Below are 22,440 nucleotides of genomic sequence, written 5' to 3' on the forward strand. Positions count from 1 at the left end.
TATTTTGCATGTTTGGGTCTATGAGGTTGATTGCTACTGAGCCTAAAACTCCTCTAGATTTCTTTAAAAATGCCATGGGAATTGATGTGTTCCTAAAATTTATTATTATTATTACAACAAATTTTGTCTGATTTAATAATTAAATTTAAAATTTAACCTCTTCTTTCACTATTTTGATAGCTTAAAATCATTTAACCTTAAATTGTGCTCCCTTTTGCAAAACATTCAGACTAAAATTGCTACATTCCTCTACAGAATTTTCTTAAACATTCTCTTAGATTGCTTATGGTTTTTTACACATTTAAAAATTTATTTTATAATTTATAATTTTATAATTTATAATTTAAAATTAATTCTTTTTGGGTTAAAGGTCTGTAATTTTGGGCAGCATGCAGAATTACATAACCATCACAATAAAGATGCAGAGCAATTCTGTCATCCCCAAAATTCCCTGTGCTGTCTTTTATAGTCCCCCTTTTCCCCCACCTCAGCCTTGCACTGCAGAACTATTCTTCATATCTGTAATTTTGCATCTTCTAGAATGTTATGTAAGTGGAATCATATATTATGTCAATCTTTAGTTTTGACATTTGACGATTTTTGAGCTTGCTGACATTCCATGTCATTTTTTTTTTTTAAAGATTTTATTTATTTATTTGACAGAGAGAGATCACAAGTAGATGGAGAGGCAGGCAGAGAGAGAGAGAGGGAAGCAGGATCTCTGCCAAGCAGAGAACCCGATGCGGGACTCGATCCCAGGACCCTGAGATCATGACCTGAGCCGAAGGCAGCGGCTAACCCAGGCGCCCTTCCATGTCATTTTTAAAAAGCACTGAACATTAATATTTGTAGAGTTAACCTCACCGTTATGTAATACTAATAATTAAAATAACACAGTCACACACAGTTCTTCAGAATTACAGAGTTCTTTCATATACATATTGTTTCAGCCTCATAGCAGTCCTGTGAGATAGACAGAACAGGTATCTTTATCCCCATTTTTCAGATGATGAAACTGAGGTTTAGAAAGGTTTAATAACATGTTGAAATTCGTATAGACAGTGGTGATTGAACTGGGCTTTGCAGACAGCTCTTCTGACTTCAAATGTAGCATTCTTTGTGATTCCACCATATTATCTTATATAGGTGTACCTATTAGTATTGGTTAATTTGGGGAAAATGTTATAGTTTACAACACTAAGTTCCTAGTATTTCTTCCATGTTACATTAGACTTGATAAGCTAAATAACATTCCAGACTTGATAAACTGGATATCATTCCTTCCCAACTCTTTCCAAAAACCTTCCACTTTACTGTTTGTTTGTTTTTTTTAAATATGTGAGTGTGTTTATGTAGAACATTTTTGTAAGCAGTAGCCTTATTTTAAACTTCATTTCAGTGGGACTTAGCTTGTACAGTATTTATACCTGCCAGAAAAGTTATGAAAAAAATCCTGAAATGATAGTCCTAGTATCTTAATATCTTATATACAAACTCTGATGGTAGTTTTATTTAAAATAATTTCAGTTAGGGTAAATATGTGTTTGTGCTTTTTGACAACAGGAATATTAAATATTTTCTCCTTAAAGTTTGTCAGAGAAGCAAGGGGAAAATTGTATGATCAATAATATATAATAGCAAAGCTATCACAAGTGTTGAATTCAATTATATTTTAGCACATAACCCCCCCCCCGCCAAAAAAAATCCTTCTCTTATTAGATTCGGGGCAAGGTGGGGTGTGGGAGAGAAACATGGTTGTAACGGAAAATTCTTTAAACATAAATCATGTTTTCGGGACACAACCAGAACAGCAGAGGCAACAATAAAACCTTCCCTCAGCAGTGGGAATTATTTTCAGGCCACATTTTAGATTCAGTGGTGTAGAGTCCTGAGCTTGAATTTTTTTTATTTGTAGCACAGCTGTCAAATAAAACATTAACTAGAAAATTTGTTCTGTCAAAAAAGGGATATTCTAGTGCTTGTGGTAATATTTGATATTAGTGTGTGGAGAGGTGGACTGGTATTAAAGGAAACAAAAAATAAAGGTTGAGGAACACTTATGAGATTATCAGAAAATAATTTACCAAAAAGAGCAGCAGGTATTTATATGCTGTGATTTATTTAGGAGGAGTGAACCTCAACCCCATAGCAATAACAAAGACTGCAGAGGAAGGCTGTCAGAACAGGAAAAAGTAAACTTGAAAAAATAATGCTTTCCAGAGTTGAGTCCAAAGTAGGAAGTGTAGAAAATAATTTGTATTAAAATATGAAACATTTTAAATGTAAATATGTAAATATCACTCCCTCATTTCATTCTTCCTTGATGCCCAATCTAAATTCATTCTACATTATTCTCACTGATCCTACCTTGTTTTTTCCTTTTATAATACTTAACACTATTCATAATTACATATGTTTGTATTTGTTTAAAGTCTCTCTGCCCCACTAGACATTAAATACTCTGAGGGCAGGGATCGTGTCTCTTTACCACCAATGTGCATGTAAGAGGGCCTGATGCTTGGCACCTAGTAGGTGTACAATAAATGTTGAATAGAAAATAATTGTGATAACTTTGGGGGGGGATTAAAACACTAGGAAATTTTAATGAAAAGAAATCACAGTGACTGAGTATACATTTTTCTAACGCTGATATTATAGATACAGGGCTATGACTTAACTGAGAAATAACAAAGGAATCTTGGAAAATTCTGTCACTATAGTTAATTCATCCCATTTTTACAATTAAATCTTTCCACTTTGTCCTCACGAGGTGGAAATTAGGTAAGTTACCAAGTGAAGAGCTGCTCCTTTGCAAGCCTCCTGGAAGCACGTGGGTTTCCTCTGTACCTGGTGCCTCATGTACCTCCTTAATTATAATCACTCCCCTCCTGACTCCCACAAACCACTGAGGTGATAGGTATCAAATCTTAAATAAGCTTACCCTCAGTAACCTATCTAAATCATTCCTGGAGATTACATGTTCTCCGTACTCAGGTTTAGGCTGAGACAGAAATAACTCGAATATTCTGTTATCAAAAAGCATAATCAACAATATGATGTGTTCAGTTATTTTCAGTAGTTAAAACTCACTAATTTAGCCTTCAGTTTTCTAATTAAGTTTTCTAACTTTGTCTTACCCCTTATAAGAAGGCCTGCCTTTACTCTAACCCCACCCATTTTACCATGAAACCTCTTCACTTTGTTCTTCAGATAAATTGGAAATGATATGGAAATGATTATATCTTTTCATATTTAATTTGCTCTTTTTCTTTTCCATTTTTTTCGTTCGAAGAAGTCTTGAATTCTTCTTTACCGTATTCCTTATCGATACAGCTGATTTTTAAATGAAATGTTTTGATATCAATTTAAAGGTTGGAGAAATTCAGAAGTGCACATTTTTAACTTTCAGTAGTTAAAACACCTGTTTTGACTAACGTCTTTATTCATGGGAGAAAAAAATACACTTTATAATTTGTGCAATTTGAGGCTGAAATGAATTTGAATTTAAAGTTACTCGTAGTAAGCTGCAAGAGGGAACATACTGCATTTGACGTGCTGAGTGAAGTGTTCTTCAGCATTTTTAAAAATTTGCAGCCTTTGTAATAAGCCTCAGACTTATTAAAATGAAGAATTAGAAAAATTAAGATAAGTACTTTTTCAGTTACATTCATGATGAGCTTGAAAAGTTAAATACACTCAGATGCTAATACTTAACTGAGACCTTAAACTTTCGAATAGGTTATGATGTTTCCAAATTAAGCACGGACTTTTTAGGCATATTAATCTTTTTTCAGCTTAGTGGTCTTTCTTCTTGAACATTTGAATTCTATTTATGTGACCCCACTGAAATACTTCTTTAAAAATAAAAATTAAAAAACCCACCTCATGCTGACTCTTAGAGGTAGACACACTATGGCATTCATCTGTAGTTCTGTAGACATTTCAAAGGCAAATGTGAGCTTAGAAACCATAGGGACGTAGTAGAAGGGCTGCTATAGCTATTTTATTCTTTAGACAAGTTTGTATGAATTATAAACACCATATCTGATCTTTAAACAAAGATTCTCAAAGTGGGGGCTTTACTTTTTTTCCCAGCACTGTTACGTGACTAATTCATCCTGTGTCTGAAGCCGTCCCTAGATGTATAATAAGTGTACTGGCTTCCTCCCTTTTGTCCCCAGTCATTAATGTTCGATAAACTGCCGTTATCTTAACTTCATCATCGACCACCAAGGAATTTTCATCATTCCGGCAATCAAAACAGAGAAAGAATGACCCAGCTCTAATTGCAATCACAATATATTAGTCTTTTTACCAAAACTTAGTTCATGTAATTCTGATTTGAAAAGAACAGAAACTCTCCAAAGTGACTTATATCATCCTTGGATAGAACACTTTGAGAAAAAGAAGTACATTAAATCTTTACTCTTTCAGAGACAAGTTTGTATTAGCAAAGTCTGAATTATAGAGTACTTAAAGGCACCTAAGTTTTATTGTGCTTTGAACCATACAAAGGAACTTAAGAAATTGCTGAAGTCATTTCAAATGCAAGTTCTTCTGGGCCTTCTTTAATCAGTAGACGTGATTCATTTGGAATTTATAGTAGCCATGTATAATGATATGGTACCATGGTTCTCAAAAATTTTTAACATTATGTCTTTCAAAAATGTTATCACTGGTCAACTGATTTTTTGTTGTTGCTAATATTTGAAGAAAACTTTCAGGTTAGACCAGATCAAATTTGATTGTAATTCTGAATCATCAGAATCTGAGTTAATATGACTTCATTATCTTACAAGTGAAATAGTCACAGGAATTTTTTTAATTTTATAGCAGTTTTAAATTGTTTTGTATTTCAGGAAAATTGATTCAGGTGGTATTTGGCCATTGGGATGTGGTCACTTGCCTCACTCGTTCTGAGTCCTATATTGGGGGAAATTGCTACATTCTCTCAGGGTCACGTGACGCGACCCTTCTGCTCTGGTACTGGAATGGAAAAAGCAGTGGGATTGGAGACAACCCAGGCAGTAAGTACAAACTTATTTTATAAGTAAACTGTTACAAGTGATATATAATAACATTTTGCAGTGACGTAATGTTTTTTATCATGGTGAAAGTGAAACTGAATTATCAAGTCTTTTTACTTTCTTAGTTATAATTTAAGAAAGTTCTAGATAACCTTTCAATTACTAACGTTTTGTTAGCATTGATAATTCTCAAGTGCAACTATGAAATCTCATTTTCCATATTACAGATTATTCTTATGAACTGAAAATGCTAGTTCTTCACTGGAAATGGCTGTCACCAAATAAAAGAGAGGTGTTCCATTCACGAACAAGATATAACATAAAAGAGCAACCACATAGTATCTCGTTTATCAAATTCATATTTTAAGAGAGCAAAAGAACAATTATAATTTTGTGGAAATGAACCAGTCTTTATAAAGAATATGCTTTCATTTACATATTAAAAGATAAAACAGGTTATAAAAGGCCAACATGGAATATTCAAATTGGCTCTTGGTTTTTCAGATGGGAAATGAAAATGTTCACCAACAGCCTTAAACATCTTTATGAAACTATGCTGAAGGCAGTAAAACAAAAAATGTGTAACCATTTAAAATTGTAATTCACAGAAGGCAAAAAAGGAAGCAGCTACCATTAAAACCAATCGCACACAGCTGCAGAAAAGAAATGGCTTTAGAAAAACACATTAAGAAGTAGAAGAAAACAATTAAAGGGACCACCTGAAAAATGAGAATTTAATTAAAATGATTATGACAACAGTGAAGAGTTCCTGCAAGAATAGCTTTAGATTTTTACTTCATAATGTGGAGCATTTTAACTGCTCTTAAATATTTACAGTTTCTTAATTTAAAGCAAGTTGCCCTGTATTTGGTTAAGGAAGCACCATTTTGTTCCAGATTGCTTTACCTGAATATCGTGGTACTTCACTCCGAATTATGAAATAGTCTGAATACGTTTCAGTCCATCACATTTTGGATTGACTTCTTCAAGCTGTGCTTATTAAATGTGTAATATTTGATTGAAAATGAAACCTTTTAATTATTAAATTAATAATATTAATAATTAAATATTTTAAAAAATATTTAGTAAAAAACAGTATATAATTTTAAAAGAAGCGTATGGGAAATATCTTATAAAAGTTGTTTATGCTTTTTTTGTTTTATGTGATGGGTAAACATAATTTTTATTAAATCCTCCAATATATATTTTGTATGTTACTCAAATCAGGGACGATTCCCTATACAAATAGAATATGAAAAATCACCTAAGACTGTGATGCTTTGGATAATACAGACTTTGTGATCAGGTCAGACTCGGTGTACGTGTTTCAGTGGGGGGGGCAGTGTGTCTGTGTATTCCACATATTTACACAGACATCTGCATTTTATATGTAATTATGATAAATTTTTTAAACATGTAGACTTCGGGGATTTTGTTTGTCACTTCTGTTTGAGAAAGACTTCATGTTATTTACATTATGGACTCTTACATTCTGCTCCTTCTTCATTTCTGACCTTTTAGGAGGGTCTACTTTCAATTTCTTTTTTTCCTCTGTCTATAAATTTAGTTACCGAGATTCAGTAAATGATCTAAGACAAACCTAGGCTTGACATAAATAATAAATATACAGTTTGTTACTTAGCTAAAAATATTTAGGAAGAATTTTCTCTTGCCTTAAAATAACGTGTTTCATGCACCTACAGCATTCCAAACACAAGAAAAGAATTTTTGGTTTGGTTTTTGTTTTTTTATTTCCTTGACCTAATTGTGTTCTATATGTTATACATGGTCATTACCAATGTGTACTCTGAGAAGTAGCTAAAGGCTTATTAGCAACACTTACATGTAGTGGCTGTTATTCAGAAATTAACGTGTATTTTTAAACTAGAAATATTCAGCTTTTCCAGAAGGGAGAAATATATATTTAAATACCTTATAAATCATCCTAGAGATGGTTTTTACATGCTTGTCCTCTAAAAAAATGAATCAAGTAGCATTGACCAAATCCTGGAGTTTGGAGTTAAAGCAAATCTAAGTTCCGAGCTTTGCTGTGGTCCTTCTGTCTTGTCTGTAAAATGAAAGCAACAATAGTAACTGACTTAAGGTGTTATCAGAATCACAGAATGCTCAGAGCAAATAAATCACCACACAAACACCATCTTGTTGGCATTAGAGTATATAGTATAATGTTATATTTTTCATAAAGCAGTTCATCTATACCCTCTCATTGTCTGCAGTATGGTGGATATTAACTCCTAGTAATGCTGGTAATGAAAAGGGAAGAAAAATAAAAGAATAACATAACAGCACATCTAATAAAAATATTAGAAAATTGTACTGTATCTTGACTAAATTAAATTACCTTTCTCAAAGTGAACCTCATCCTTTCTGGCCCTTTTATAGTGTCTGATGTCCCAATCTAATTTTGCTTTAGCTTTGAAGGATGAATCTGGGAGAAAGACAAATAGGCACTTTTTCATATAATGAGAATTTCCACGCATTAGAATAGAAAAATGAACAAGTCAGTTTAAGCTTTTCAAAAGAAAATGACAAACCAAAAAAAAAAAAAAGACATTTTTACCATGCGTGTGAGCTGTGTTTTACACATTCATACAGACTGGTTTAGATTTTATAAGCCTCTGGCTCGTTGATGGCTCCACAATGCAGCCGCTGAAGTCAGAGCTTTTCAGATGAGGAATTTTAGGTTATGCTTATTCCTACATTTTATCTCCTGGATGCAATATAAATGACCTTTAAGAAACAGCTACACTTTTTTTTTTTTAAACATATAATTTCAGTCTGGTCTATAAATGCACACAATGCCTCAACTTAAATTTTTGAACACAGACTTTTTTCTCTCTCTTGAAGAGAAAATTAAAGAAAACTAAACTATTGCTTTTTCTGCATTTTATAGGTCTCACTCAAGCATTTAGTTTGTGTGTGTTTTTGTTTTTTTTCCCAAAAAATCATGATAATAAGCTAGTGATTTTCCTTCCTAGGGTCATATGCCTGTGCCGTTTTCTATAAATCTGACATTACTGCTATATGTAAAGTTCACAGCTTTATTCTTATTTTTAAAAAATCATGTTATCCAGTATTAAAATGCACATTACTTGGCCAAAATCTGTCTAATTCAGCTGCATAAAACCTATATTTAGTTTATCTTGGGCTTTTAAAAGGATACACATGTTTTATAAACTCTGCCTAGATCACATGGCAAAAACCTTGTTTTCCTGTATAACAGATAGTTTTTCATCTTCGACTCTTTTGTTTTGTGATAGTTATCTCCTTTGGAATGCAATTTTCTTACCAAAAAGAAAAATTAAGATACATTTCCACTTAGTTGTAGATTTTTAAATAAAATTAACCGAGAACATTTTAACGAAAGATATTTTCTCCATGGAAGCATACCTCCCTTTGCTCTAGTACTCTTTGTGTTTTACAACTGCATTTGTGTACCAAAATGCTTTACTGAAACATGCATTTTTTCCTCAGAATAGTGCTATACAGACTGTATATTCGCAAATTTTGGAGAAAATGTGCCCCAGTGCATTCTGTTGACATTTAAATACTTTAAACTTTGAAATGATCTTATAAACGAGATGAAAATTTACAAAATAGTTATTATCTATGATTTTTGTATTACTAGATCATAAACTTAAAATTAAATGCTTATTAAGAATTTTCAGGCTTCTGAGTAATTTTTTTAAAAAGCAGTTGATTAGCTTGAGAAGCAAATGGTTGCTGACTGAGGGTGTTGTATGGATGTGTGTATATAGTATTTCAGTAAAGTACTTTTCCATTCTCACATTCTGTTTTTGATTTGATTGAAAGGTGGCATTTTTTTCCTCTTTGCAATCAGACATGCTAATCTATGTCAGCTTTCTCCTTTATGGGAATGGCGTCTACTGAAAGAAAAAAAAAAAAAGCAGAAGTATTAAAGTTTTTTTCATAACAACAAGATTCTGTTCTTTAAGAATATTTCAGCACCATTAATTAGAAAGAAGGTTTTATTAACCATAAGGCTAGCACTAACAGACCACAGAGCTGTTTTTTAAAGTACTGTATGCCATAGCTGCCCTGCTTTTTCTCTGTCTAAAACTTCATTTTGTTATACTCTCATCAATCACCTCAGTCATTACCGTAAATCCTACTGTTGTTAATTTTACTAGTATCACCCTAATGAGACATTCCTGCTATAATTAAAAATGAATTCTAACTTTCAGCCATTCTAAATTTTTTTTTAATGAATTTAGAATGATCTTGCCATATGACTATAAATACCACTGATCTACATGGACTACTCATCAGTCTGTAAGAAAAGTAGTATCATTATATGTCCAGGTGTGAATTATTTACTGGTTGCTTCTGTGCACATGTGCTTATGCATATGTATATTTTTGTGCACATATTTAGGAATTATGTTCTTTCTATCATAAAGCCTAATATGTTTTACTGAAGCTACTGATAAATCCTTATTCTTTGTCTTGTCAAAATATATGCGGATGTAACACAAACAGTACTACTCTCTGTAAGTAGGTGTCCTAGAGCACCATCTGCTGGATGTACTTGGGGGGACGTAATGTTGGTAAATTTGAAAATCAGTACTTGAAAAGTCAGCCGTACTTTGTTTTTAATTGGCTGTGATGCATTATTTATGGATCATAAATGCCAAGATATGTATATTTGTGATGAGCCATATGAGTTTGTAAAAGAAATCACTTTCTTCTTTTCTCCCACCCTCAGGTGGATTTGGAAATTTATAATAAATACATTGTTTAAGGAAAAAGTAAGCACAACGTATGCCTAACGAAACAAAGCATGAGTCTGTCATTAGATATACTCTTATCTTCTTGATCATGGGTCTTCAGTAAGCTACAGTGGAAGAAAATTGTTTGGATATTTTAACCTTATGTTCACTTGATTCTGAATAAAAAAGCAGTGCTCGAAACAAGTAGCCTTGTTGTACCTGGGGTACGACTCTTGATCTGATTCTTTGTCTAGAGCATGAGTTCTTGTATTCACCTCATCGAGAGCTTTCCTTGTGGCCTGACTTCTGGCATACTCTGTTGTACTAACACTAAGACTGCCCTGTATTTTTCTTTTTTTCTTGAAGAATTCAAGTTGGGTTTGAAGCAGTATGTTGGCAGTGTTCAAGTTCAGGTGACATTAAACTACTACGTTTATGAAATTCTCCAGAAGGTCCAGGATGTTTAGTGCTCCATGATGTAATGCAGGCCCTCGAGTTCCAGCAAAACAACTCTGTATTTACTGCTTCTAACTAATAGTAGATGTGGTAAAAGGAATTATATTCATATGGCAAATGAATACAACCTTAATGCGCACCATATGCAGAGTGGTGGCGTGATGTGCCAATATATCATTTATTTACCTTGTTTAGTTGCAGAGAAAAATGACTATACCATTCAGCCATAGGCTGCAGTCCTACAAATATGAAAACAGAAGAAATGATGATTTACACCCTCAAATAGAAACTGAGTATCTTCATGTGTAGACTTTAACAGTGCCACACCAAAGAAAGTTGCTTGTCTAATACTTTATGCTCAGATGGGAAATTTAGTTTCAAATAATTGGTAAAACTAATGTCAGGAGATCTAAGTTCCCTCTAGGCAATTAAAGTTCTCAAAGAAAATTGTGAGTGTACCTTCTTTCATTTAATTGAAACCGAATATGCCTTGAAATTGCAAAATTGCAAGCTACTTCTTCCATCCCTAAAAGCTGGATTCTTCTGCTTTTTGAATATTGGGTGTGCATCTGTGTGCGTGTGTGCATGTGTGTGTGTGTGTCTAAAATTACTGGAGAACCACTGTAAGGACGTATTTAATCAAGACCTCCTGGAACAATGTATTAGATTGACTTTATCACCTTCCAAAAAGTTCCTTTCATTAGAGAAATGGTTGAACAGTTTGGTGTATATGTACTTCATACTGTACTTTAGATATTCCTGAGAATTTATTAAAAGAGATCCATTTTTATATGAAATTAAATACTTAAATTCTTCTAATGATTTCTTTTACAAAGCCACAATTGCTCTAGTCTTTAAAGTAATTTTGCTCACAAATAGGCTTGGCCAGACTTCAGATTCTAGATTTGAAGTATTTTTAATTAGGGAAAAAATCCTTAGAATTCATTATGCCTCCCATGGCTAAGGCTTCGTGACTGCTAAACTTTTTAGCTTTTATTCTTGTACCTTGTAATTTTCTACAGCTGAGAGATTGCTTTATTTCCTTGGAGTAAATGGCATCAGGATGTTTCTTTTTTTTAATTGTAATAAAATTGACATACATAACATATTTGTTTCAGGTGTATGACATGATGACTTGATAATATGTATGTATTGCAAAATGATCACCACAGTTTATTTAGGTAACATCCATTACCATATATAGTTATAAATTCTTTCCTGTGATGAAAATCTAATCTCTTAGCAACTTTCAAATATACAATATAGTATTATTAACTATAGTTACCATGCTGAACATTACCAGGACTTATTTATTTTATAATTGAAAGTTTGTACCTTTTGGCCACCTTTGCCATCTCCCCTCCCCACCAACTACCAGTCTGTTCTTTGTATCTCTAAGTTCAGTTTTTTTGTTTGTTTGGTTTTGGGTTTTTTTTTTAATTCCACATATAAGTGAGATTATATTTTTCTTTCTCAGTCTGGCTTATTTCAGTTAGCATAATGACCTCAAGGTCCATCCTATTGTCACAAGAGACAGGAGATCTCCTCTTTTTTAAATGAATGAGTAATAATACACTGATATATTTATGTGTGTGTGTGTGTGTGTGTGTGTGTGTGCAATCACACACACATGTGAAGTACAAACAATACCTTATCCATTCATCCCTTGGTGGATACACGTTGCTTCCATGTCTTGGCTATTATACATAATGCTGCAGTGAACATGAGGGTGTAGATATCCTTACAAGGTAGTCTTTTCATTCCTTCAGATAGATACTTAGAAGTGGAATTGCTGTATTATAAGATAGTTTATTTTTAATTTTTTGAGGAACTTACATATTGCTTTCCATAGTTGCTGTAGCAATCTATATTCCTACCAACAGTGCATGAGGGTTCCCTCTTCTCTACATCTTCTCCAACACTTGTTATTATTCTTTTTTTTTTTTTAAGGATAGTCTTAAGTGAAAGTAGCTTTTTTTTTTTTTAAGATTTTATTTTTAAGTAATCTCTGTACCCAACATGGGACTTAAACTACCAACCCTGAGATCAAGAGTTGCATGCTCTCCTGACTGAGCTAGCTAGGCACTCCTATTTGTTGTCTTTTTAATAACAGCTATTCTAACAAGTGTGAGGTGATATCTCATTGTGGTTTTGATTTGCATTTCCCTGATGATGAGTGATGTTGAGCACCTTTTTATGTACCTGTTGGCCATCTGTATGTCTTCTTTGGAAAAAATACCTATTCACATTCTCTGCCATTCATTCATTCATTCATTCACTCACTCATTCATTCATTCATCTGCCCATTTTTATAAATCACATTGTTTTATGTTTGTTTCTTTTGTGCTGTTGAGTTGTATGAGCTCTTTATGTATTTTGGATATTATTAGATATATAATTTGTAAGCATTTTCTCCTATTCCATAGGTTGTCTTTTCATTTTGCTGATGGTTTCTTCTGCTCTGCAGAAGCATTTTAGTTTGAAGTAGTCCCACTTGTTTGTGTTTTGCTTTTGTTACCTTTGCTTTTAGTGTCAAATTCAGAATGTTTCTAATAGACAAAGATGTGAAATATTTTTATCTACATTCTTTTTTGGAGGCAGAATTTTATGTTCATATCACTAGACACTAGATATATAGTTATAGGAGCGATCAATGAATTAGAGTGAATATTAAGTCTTTTTTGGGGGCTTCAACAAATGAAAAGTCTCAAGAAAGTAGGAAAAAGAAACACATCAGTTAAGTAGAATTTGATATGTTCAGAGGATGAAATAGTGCACGGCCATTAATGTATTATGAGTTTGTGGTATTGACATGGAAAATATGCTGTCTGTATGATTCAGTGTAAAAGATCACCAAACTGCATGTATAATGTATCTTATAGGTATCTAGGTCTGTGTGTATACTTTGTATTCTGTGTATATTTATGCATAGGTAAAAGTCCAGAATGACAGCCAACACAGTATTTTTTATTATGTTATTTAGCAATGGTTATTTATAGGTAGTGGAATTTAGAGGCAGTTTTTTCATTTCCTTCTTCATAATTTACTAAATTATCTGAATGGTTTATAATGAGCATGTGTGACTTTGATAATCAGAGACAAAGATATATTGGGGAGGAATACCTAATGATATTAATATACCTTCACTTCCTGCTCTAGGCTTCTAGCTATTAGTTTCATCAGAATTTATATGGATTGTTAGGGAAGGCTGAAAAGTCTAAGAAAAGGAAGAATGGGAGAAATCAAAGTATGATTTTTAGAAATTAAACAAAAGAATGACAAGAAACAAAAATAATCATAACCACCTCTAATTTTCATTTATGCAGCATAGAATTAGATACGATCCCTACTTTTGCTGAAAGGAATGTCTACAACAGAGAGTAAAAATCATTCAACTATTACTACTACTACTTTACTCCTAGGTGATGCTGGGCACTATCAGAAACACTTCACATAGTAGTCCTATCTGGTGACTACTATTATTACCTTTGTTTTATAGATGAGGCACAGAGTGATTATAAATATGTCTTTACTTGCTGCCCAGGGCCCTGAAGCTCCTAGGTCTTATTGAAACTATGAGAACATGCCCATGGGAGGTCACATAGCTAGCTAGAATTCTAGGCCAGAGGTGCCATTCTGAATCACTAAACTGTACTGCAGTTTGTACTGCAATTTGATGAATTGGGCCATCAGCTATAGAAAATTTGATGCAATGCTGTCACTGAAGCATGCTTTGTTTTCGCAAAGGACAATACAGAGATAATTTTGCTAAACTGAATTCTTTGGACGGTACGCATCATGTTGGGATTTTGAGTTTTTATTTATTTTGAGAGAGAGAGAGCATTAGCAGGGGGGCAGGGGAGGGCAAAGGGAGAGGGGAGAAGCAGGCTCCCTGATGAGCAGGGAGCCCATCCTGGGGCTCAATCCCAGAACACAGGGATCACAAGAAGGCAAAAGTTTAACCCACTGAGCCACCCAGGCACCCTAGGATTTTGTGTTGTTTTGTGTGGGTTTTTTGGGTTTTTTGTTTTGTTTTGTTTTGTTTGAAGATTTTATTTAATATTTGTCAGAGAGAGAGAAAGAGAGAAAGCATAAGCAGGGGGAGGGGCAGAGGGAAAGGAAGAAGCAAGGAGCCTGACAAGGGACCCAATCCCAGGACTCTGGGATCATCACCTGAACAGAAGACAGACGCTTTAGGACTGAGCCACCCAGGTGCCTCTCATTTCGTTTTTTAGAGAGTGCTCCAGCGGGGGAGGGGCAGAGAAAGAGGGAGAGAAAATCTTAAGCAGCTCCACCCCAGCACAGAGCCTGAGATTGATGGGTGCTTAGTCTCATGACAGTCTCAGGACTCTGAGGTCATGACCTGAGGCAAAATCAAGAGTCACACACTTAACCGACTGAGCCACCCAGGCACCCAGGATTTTGTATTTTTAAATATTATTACACAATTTAGGGTTATACTTTAAGTATACAGTTGTAGGTACAAACACACAAACACATTTTCTAATTTTGCTTAGAAGAGAGAAAGAAATGCACACAGAGACGGAGACAGAGAGGAGAAAGATTATAAACCAGGAACTTATAAAGGATTTTTGTACCAACATTATCTTGTCTTGTATTAATAATTCTAGTATTATTTATAAGAGGAAGCTACCAAAATTTGCTGTCTTATGGTTGTCCCACCCTAAGTGCAGCTTTGGCTTATTTTCTGTAGTCTGTATGTTTGACCAAATTATCATATTTTTCACCAAAGAGACAATGATGAATGGAGAGGAGGAGAAGGGTTGGTGGAGATAGAAGGAATAGAACAAATTTCATATAATTTCCCTTTGCATAATTAAAGTGTAGTGTGATAATTCCCATCGGGACACTAGGAAGTTAATGGGAAAGGTTTAAGAAACATTTAGTAGCTAACCTCATTTCCGCTTCAGAAAGCCATTTCCTTTCTCGGTTTGCCATTATGGTGAGCCACATGAGAAAGCTTAGTATACAGTTTTCACGTGAGTTTTTTTTCTCTGTGTTGTAGTAATCAAAATGTAATTAAAATGGAATAAATGGCTGGTGCAAAATAGAAGTATCCATCTTTAGGAAATGACTGGCATATATTATATAATACTTAGATTATAAAACTTCTATATATACCTAATAACTTTTATATTTAGCTTTAAATTTGTGTTTTCTTTCAGAATGAATACTCTATTGAAATGACTTTTTTAACAAAGCTGGGTTTCATATTTTGTTTTACCTCCGTAAGAGGTCAGATGGTATTACATTTTAATAATGTGGAAAATTATATCAGTTGTTTTTATTTAAGGACTTTATTAATTGCTGTGACTCATTTTGTATAAAAATTCATTTGTAATAAATAGTTTGAACTTCAGTACAGCTTTTTGACCTTTCCAAATATAGGTATTTATAATTTGCAGGTTTATAGTAAGTTACTACAAAACCTGATCCACTGACCATTTAGAATCAAGTCATTTGCCAATACAAGACTATATTTTATTCCCCTCTTGGTTTCCACAGTGCATTGCACATAATATATATCCAATAAAGGCTATTAAGTGAACGAAGGAGTAAGTGAATGAATGAAAAAGCAATTGGAAAATGTTAACTTTTGGCCCAGGAGTCATCCACACTAAGTATTAATTGAAAAAACTAATTTCATTTCTAAAAAAGTAGGAATAGGGGGATGTTGAACCAAACTTCGTTTCATAATAAATGGTATTAAAAAAATGAGGAATGAATGCAGGGGATTCTTTCTCTGCTAATAACATATTTAAACTGCTAATGAGAATTTTGTAGTATATTTTAAAGTAATTTAATTTTTATAAGACTTGAGGAGATGATGCCAAAAATACCAAGAACTTTATTTATTTTTTAAAATGTAAGTCAAAAGTTTGCCAGAAATACATGTCTGGTCTGTTTTTACCTGGATTATTAATTCCCCTTGCCTTAATGGAGACATATCTTTTGAAATATTTTCTCACTGAATATTTATGAACAGGGTACTAGAGAAATTACTGTTTCCTCTTGTCTTCTTTGAGGTATAACTGTAAGTGGTTCAGGGTCCATTTGCTAGAGAAATATACTTAGTTATGAGGGCACCAAAGAAACACAGTTAATAAAAACATTTGTTATCCTGCCTAATGGTGTAAAACATGTCACCTAATATTTTAAAAACATAGGTCCAGTATAAATGCTAACTGGGTATTATGGAGATCTTGTGCTGCTTAAATTCAAGTTGGGTTGTTAGAATAGTGTCTGTAAATTTGTACTGATATTTGCAGTATTATGTACTGAGAAAAGCACATCTGTAAAAACTGGTGTGTCCTGGTATTCTTGGCAGGATTGGGGCTGTCTTTAATCTCCTTTGACTTGCTCATCTTCCTTTAAGGCCATCCATAAAGATGCGCAGAGTATCCTTTTCAGCCTTTGGTTAGGATTTGCATCAGTAGTCATAAACCTGCTCTCCGGACAAAGACACCCTCTCCTTTGAAGTAATTGCTCAAGCTTTTCAAAGCAGTCCAAGAAGTCTATCCTCTTTCTCTTTTTATTTTTCTTTAAGGAGAGTTTGAAGTGTAGCCCCTTAAACTAGCAACAAGATAAATTTTTCTCTCAGCTTTATTGAAAGCCATGACGATTTTTCAAGCAGTAAGACTTTAAAAGGTTCTTAAAGGAATCTGTTCTGCTTTATGATCTAGCTTTTGGTAGATCCTGCTATCTCAAAGAGCAAAAGTAAAGACTTCTTGTATCCATTAACTACTGCAAATTTTTATCAAAGAATTAATCTGATATTTTTCAGAAGGCTTTTTTTTTTTTCCCCTGCTCTTTATTTGGTTTAGAGACTTTAGTAAAAAATGCTGACAGCATTGGGGTCTTTGAAAAAGCACTGTATGGCCAGTATTATTTTATTTGAGTTGCTTTTCCCCCTTAAGTGTTAACTCTCAGGGCTGGCATGAGGTTGGGATGTGAGTGCTACCATGGCAATGAGTATACCTGGTTCCTAGATTTCGTTTCTAGACTTTCCAAACAAATATATACAGATACGGAGCAGTTTTTCCTTTCCTTTCTGTGGGAGATTATTGCTGAGCTCTGTGATGCAGGATGATATATAATAGTGTAACTCCAGAGAAATAGATTGTGTGAGTCACATATAAAGCCTGTCTTCTGCCTCTGATTTTCCCCTCTACCCTTATTCCAAGTGGTCCCCAAAGTATCTGTTGCATTTAAACAGTTTGGATCTGTTGGATTTAAGTCCCATATCCTATAATTCTATTTACTGTAGAGAAATTTTAATATTTAAAACAATTGGTTTATTGGAACTTACAAAAATCCAATAAGTATTTGCTGTGAACAGAATTTTTTGATGAGAAAATGTAAAGAATACTCAGTCTGCATAGCAGATAATAAAGGGAATACACACACACGGTCTTTAAACAAAACTGGAAATAGCTTTTTTAAGAGGATTTGATATCCCTCCTTATATTCTTGTACATGGATTTTAGGGGCTATTAATGTGCATTTCCTAACAGGGAGGGAATGTTAAATAGCACAGTCTTTTTACTGGAAACCCAGCGAGTGTTTGGAAACAAGTTACCTGAGAACAACCCAGTGGTCATAAGTTTACCCTTATGTTTTTAATTTGTTGTTTTTCTTTTCCTTTCTTTTTTTTTTTTTTTCCTTCTGTATTTCCTGAACTGTCTAACCTGCTTCCTGGGTTAGAGAACATTTTGCCAAACTTTGAAGCCAAAGTCCTAACACTGAACAATTCTTTATTTAGAGATCAGGCTTTAGGAAAAGAAAAATCTTTTACAGTATTGAAATCATGCAATTTGTGTATGTCTTCTGACTTGGGGAGGGAGAAATGATTGGTATAGTGTGGATCATTGGAAACTTCTATTTCGTAAGGAAAGCATACTTACAAAAAATCTTAATTATGAGTTTACAAAAAAGAATACTTTTGTCTTAACCCACTTTATGGGCTTAATCATGAGGCTTCCTAAACTCTAACTTTATAGTCCTAGAAAATTCTCAGTGTTTCAACTTTTACATTAAAGAAACATAATTAGCAATCTTCTTACTTCCTCACTATGTCCCCGAGAAAAAAAATCTTAGACCTAGAAAACAAAAAGTCAGCCCTGACATGCTTAAGTGACAACATTTTCTGGGTCCATTATCCATCTGTCTTTGTTTACTTTGGCTCACACTTTAGAGTGCTTTCAGTTGCCATCAGTTTTCCTTCAAACTTTCATTTCCCACTAAGGAATTCCAAGACAACTCAAGTTAAAACACAAACCTCCCTGCCTCAATAAAATAGTAACTTATGAAAACAAAAAAGGAACAATCACATTGAAGATGTATTCCTTAGAGCTTAGTGATTTTAATTCTTGATTTAAAAATATTGCCTATATATATGTATATATATATATAAAATTAAACATTAATTTTGAAAATAATATTGTACAGTATTTTGTAGAATGTAGAGCATCTTGGGAAAGGGGGAAAGCGTGAATCAGGACTTAACTCTAGATAACTTTTTAAAACACATTTATTTCTAATTTTTGTGGCAAAGCTGATCCCTAACAGAAAGTTAAGTAGTTCAGACTGGCTTACATTATGTGCTTCTTTTCTTAAAAAAATCTCCCAAATTTGTGTACTTTTTAAGGAAAAAAACCTAGTTCTTATAACAAATTCTTCCTGGTTTGCAAAATGTCAAGTACTTTGCAAAAAGTACAAGAACTTTGTAATTAAGGTGGGTTTCCCTCAAAGTTTCTAAACTTTGAATCGAAAGAAACCAAGCCCCTTATTCCACTTGCCCCCTTGCCTTGTACTATGTCATTTGGCATCTGCCTCTGTCACGAAGCATGGAAGCCGGTCCCAGTGTCTGGCTGCATGGGGCACGGCCAGTGTGGCAGAGTTTGACATGACAGCCCTCCACTTACATCTCATTGCGGAAGAACTCAGAGTCACCAGAAGCTATGAGGCACTCTGTGGGGACACAGCTACACATTTTGTGCCACAACAAATGCACTGTAATACTCCTTTGTAACGGCTGGACTGCAGGCTTCCGTTGAAGTGGGGCAGGAGGCACAGCAACTAGGGCCCTGCCTCCCCTGTTTTTGGTCATGGATCTCTGTGCATTCAGTATAAGCTGTTTTCCTTCTTCCTCTCACCATCCTCCCAGGAAAACACAGGCATGTACATATATTTTGCATGAAATTTCAGAGACTCCACTGGGACCCGTCACAAAAACCACTGCGTTGGAAGCTAGTTTAATTTTTTGACAGCCAGTATTCGCCTTTCCAAGGACAACAGGTTTCTGCTGGATATTCCCTGACCTACCTGAGAGGATAACAAGTTGTTCTTTTCTAAGACTTCCACAGCTGGTGCTAGAGACCTTCTTCTGGGCACATTTGCCTCTTTTAGGTTACATGGTATCACTTAATCTTCCTGTGAAACCAATCCAAATCGAGGAACTTGAAGTGTGCTAATAGAACACTGCTCTCTAGTTCCACTTACAAAGGCTTTCTGTGTCTTTGTCTTTAGAGACTATAAAAGTGGAGGACTGGTGTGGTCTGAAAATAGTATTCTTCAGGGGCGCCTGGGTGGCTCAGTGGGTTAAAGCCTCTGCCTTCAGCTCAGGTCATGATCCCAGGGTCCTGGGATCGAGCCCCACATCAGGCTCTCTGCTCAGCAGAGAGCCTGCTTCCTCCTCTCTCTGTCTGCCTCTCCGCCTACTTGTGATATCTCTCTCTGTCAAATAAATAAATAAAATCTTTAAAAAAAAATAGTATTCTTCAGGCTAAATATGGAATTTGGCTTATCCTTGCCAATTGGAATGAATCAAGCCACAAATGAAGCCCATTACTGTCCTTTTTATCTGAGCTGGGCCTGTTTGTGGTGTGGGTTCCTTATTAACCAACCAGTTTTGTGGGTTTCTTTGGGGAGGGGGGCGGGGACAGAGATACAGGATGACTTCTGTTGTGAAAATGTCTGGAAACATCTTCCATTATCTGGATACTCATTCTCTGTTAGCCTTTCCTCATCCTCCTCCTCTAGTTTTCAGTCACTATCAGAACTACATGGAAGAGTTTGCTCTATTTCCCCTCTGTTCTTTGAACCACAGAAAATACACTCTGTTAGATTTCTGTATTAAGAAAATACGTAAGATTAGTAAATACGCATTTAAGAGAGGGGCTCCTTTGAGGTATGGTGTCCTAGTTCAGACTGTCTTTACCACAACAGAGATCTCAGGGTCCCATGGAAAAGGTGGGGGGCTGCCTTTCTTTGAAATATGAATCAAGCCAGAGTTACTACTTTTATAATCATCCATCTATAAATCATCTAATTGAAGGGCTTATATTTATATTTGGGAAGTATCTGAGTCATTCTACAATGCAGGTCTTTGTCTTATTTTACTCTGTATTTTCAATTCCTGTTGCTTGATAGTCATGTAAGGATTGGAAATTTGGCAACTGGTCTTCATACTCTAGCATATAGTTGGGATTTAGTGCTAAAATAGGGTTTTTGGACAGATTTCCAAACTGGGACTTAGGCGTTACAGGAATTAGGAACAAATCGTTTGTTATTTAAGTAGAGGGAGCTGAGAGAGGTAACCCCCTGCCTGAACTTGATTTGTTTTTATCTGTTTGTGTCTAAAGGTGAGACCACCACTCCTCGAGCCATTCTAACAGGCCACGACTGTGAGATCACCTGTGCTGCCGTCTGTGCGGAGCTGGGCCTGGTGTTAAGTGGCTCCAAAGGTAAACCCATGGTGCCCTCAATAAAATGTATGCGTTTTTTGGTATTTGGCAAGGATGGATTTGGTACTTTTTTCTCTAAGTTGTGCTGTCCATTATAGTAGCTCTTAGCCATGTAGGACTATTTGAATCAACTAATTACTTATTGAATTAGTTAATTACTTATGTGATTTAATTACATAAAGTTTAAAATGCAGGTCCCTGGTGGCACTAGCCACTTTTCAGGTGTTCACAACTCACACATGACTGTGGCTGCTGAACCAAACAGCATAAGTACAGAACATCTACACTGTCACAGAGAATTGTGTTTCACAGCATTGCTCTGACGAGGGAGGTGGGGACAAGGAACATCTTTGTCTATTTGTTTATTCCTCTGGACTCCAGGCTGGGTTCCATCTCACACCTGGAGGGAAACTGACCTGGTCTGTTTTAACTTCCAAATCTCAGAACAAGGCAGGAGCCAGGATGGCATTGAGAGTGGAGTGGGGAGACATTTAAGCCAGTTCTCCTGGGGGAGGTCTGCCCTTGCAACGTCATCATATATTTAGGCCAGAGTTATCAACCACAAAGCAAGCTTTCAAAGAGCACACGCAACAAATCAGGATCTGGCCTGGAACAGAGCTGTTTTGAATCCATTGCTTATTCCATCGCAATAGTTTATCCATCTCTGTCTCTCTGCCCTGAGCTGAGGTCTGAACACACAAAAAAGTACTATAATCCTGTCTTTGAAGGTTATCTGATGGGGATGCATTGAATATTTGACTCACCTTATCTGTGTCTCGAACTATAATACTTAGTCTAGCTAACAAGACTTATTAAATATTAAGAGGATTGTATTTAAAAATTTAGTTGGCCAGGGCAGTAAAATAATGGTACCAAGAATTCTATACCTACTAGATTTTTTTCCCCTTCTTATATCCAAGAATTTCATATATCCTGAGCAAATAGAAGTTCTTAGACTATACGGGATCCAAATTAGACATGGGGCGCCCAGCTGGCTCAGTCGATAGAGCATGAGATTCCTAATCTCAGCGCTATGATTTTGAGCCCCATGTTGGGTGTAGGGCTTAATTAAAAATAAAATCTTGGGGTGCCTGGGTGGCTCAGATGGTTAAGTGTCTGCCTTCAGCTCAGGTCATGATCCCAAGGTCCTGGGGTTGAGCCCCACATTGGGTTCGCTGCTCAGCAGGGAGTCTGCTTCTCCCTCTTCCCCTGCCTCTCCCCTTGCTTGTGCTCTCTCTTTCTCTCTCAAATGAATAAATAGAATCTTTTAAAAAAATAAAATAAATGAATAAATAAAATCTTTAAAAGAATAAAAAATAAAATCTTAAAAAAAACACACACAAAAATTAGACATATAAAATGAACTTATCATATTAAAGGTCATCCTTGCTTTGCATGGTAGTGCAGAACCATATGAATGACCACACAAGCTAAAAGCCAT

General features: G+C 35.0%; 1 protein-coding gene across 1 annotated transcript in view; it reads left to right on the top strand.

The window, feature by feature from the left end:
- Window positions 1-22,440, top strand: part of LOC111153330 (LPS responsive beige-like anchor protein) — a 754,899-nt gene that overhangs the window by 718,026 nt on the left and 14,433 nt on the right. Inside the window, exons 53-54 of the mRNA XM_022512304.1 lie at window positions 4,860-5,027; window positions 20,898-20,999. Coding sequence (XP_022368012.1) covers window positions 4,860-5,027; window positions 20,898-20,999 — 270 coding nt within the window. The remainder of the gene's footprint in view (window positions 1-4,859; window positions 5,028-20,897; window positions 21,000-22,440) is intronic.

Source organism: Enhydra lutris, unplaced genomic scaffold, assembly GCF_002288905.1.
Source record: "Enhydra lutris kenyoni isolate GAN:26980312 unplaced genomic scaffold, ASM228890v2 scaffoldscaffold3, whole genome shotgun sequence".
Classification (NCBI taxonomy): domain Eukaryota; kingdom Metazoa; phylum Chordata; class Mammalia; order Carnivora; family Mustelidae; genus Enhydra; species Enhydra lutris.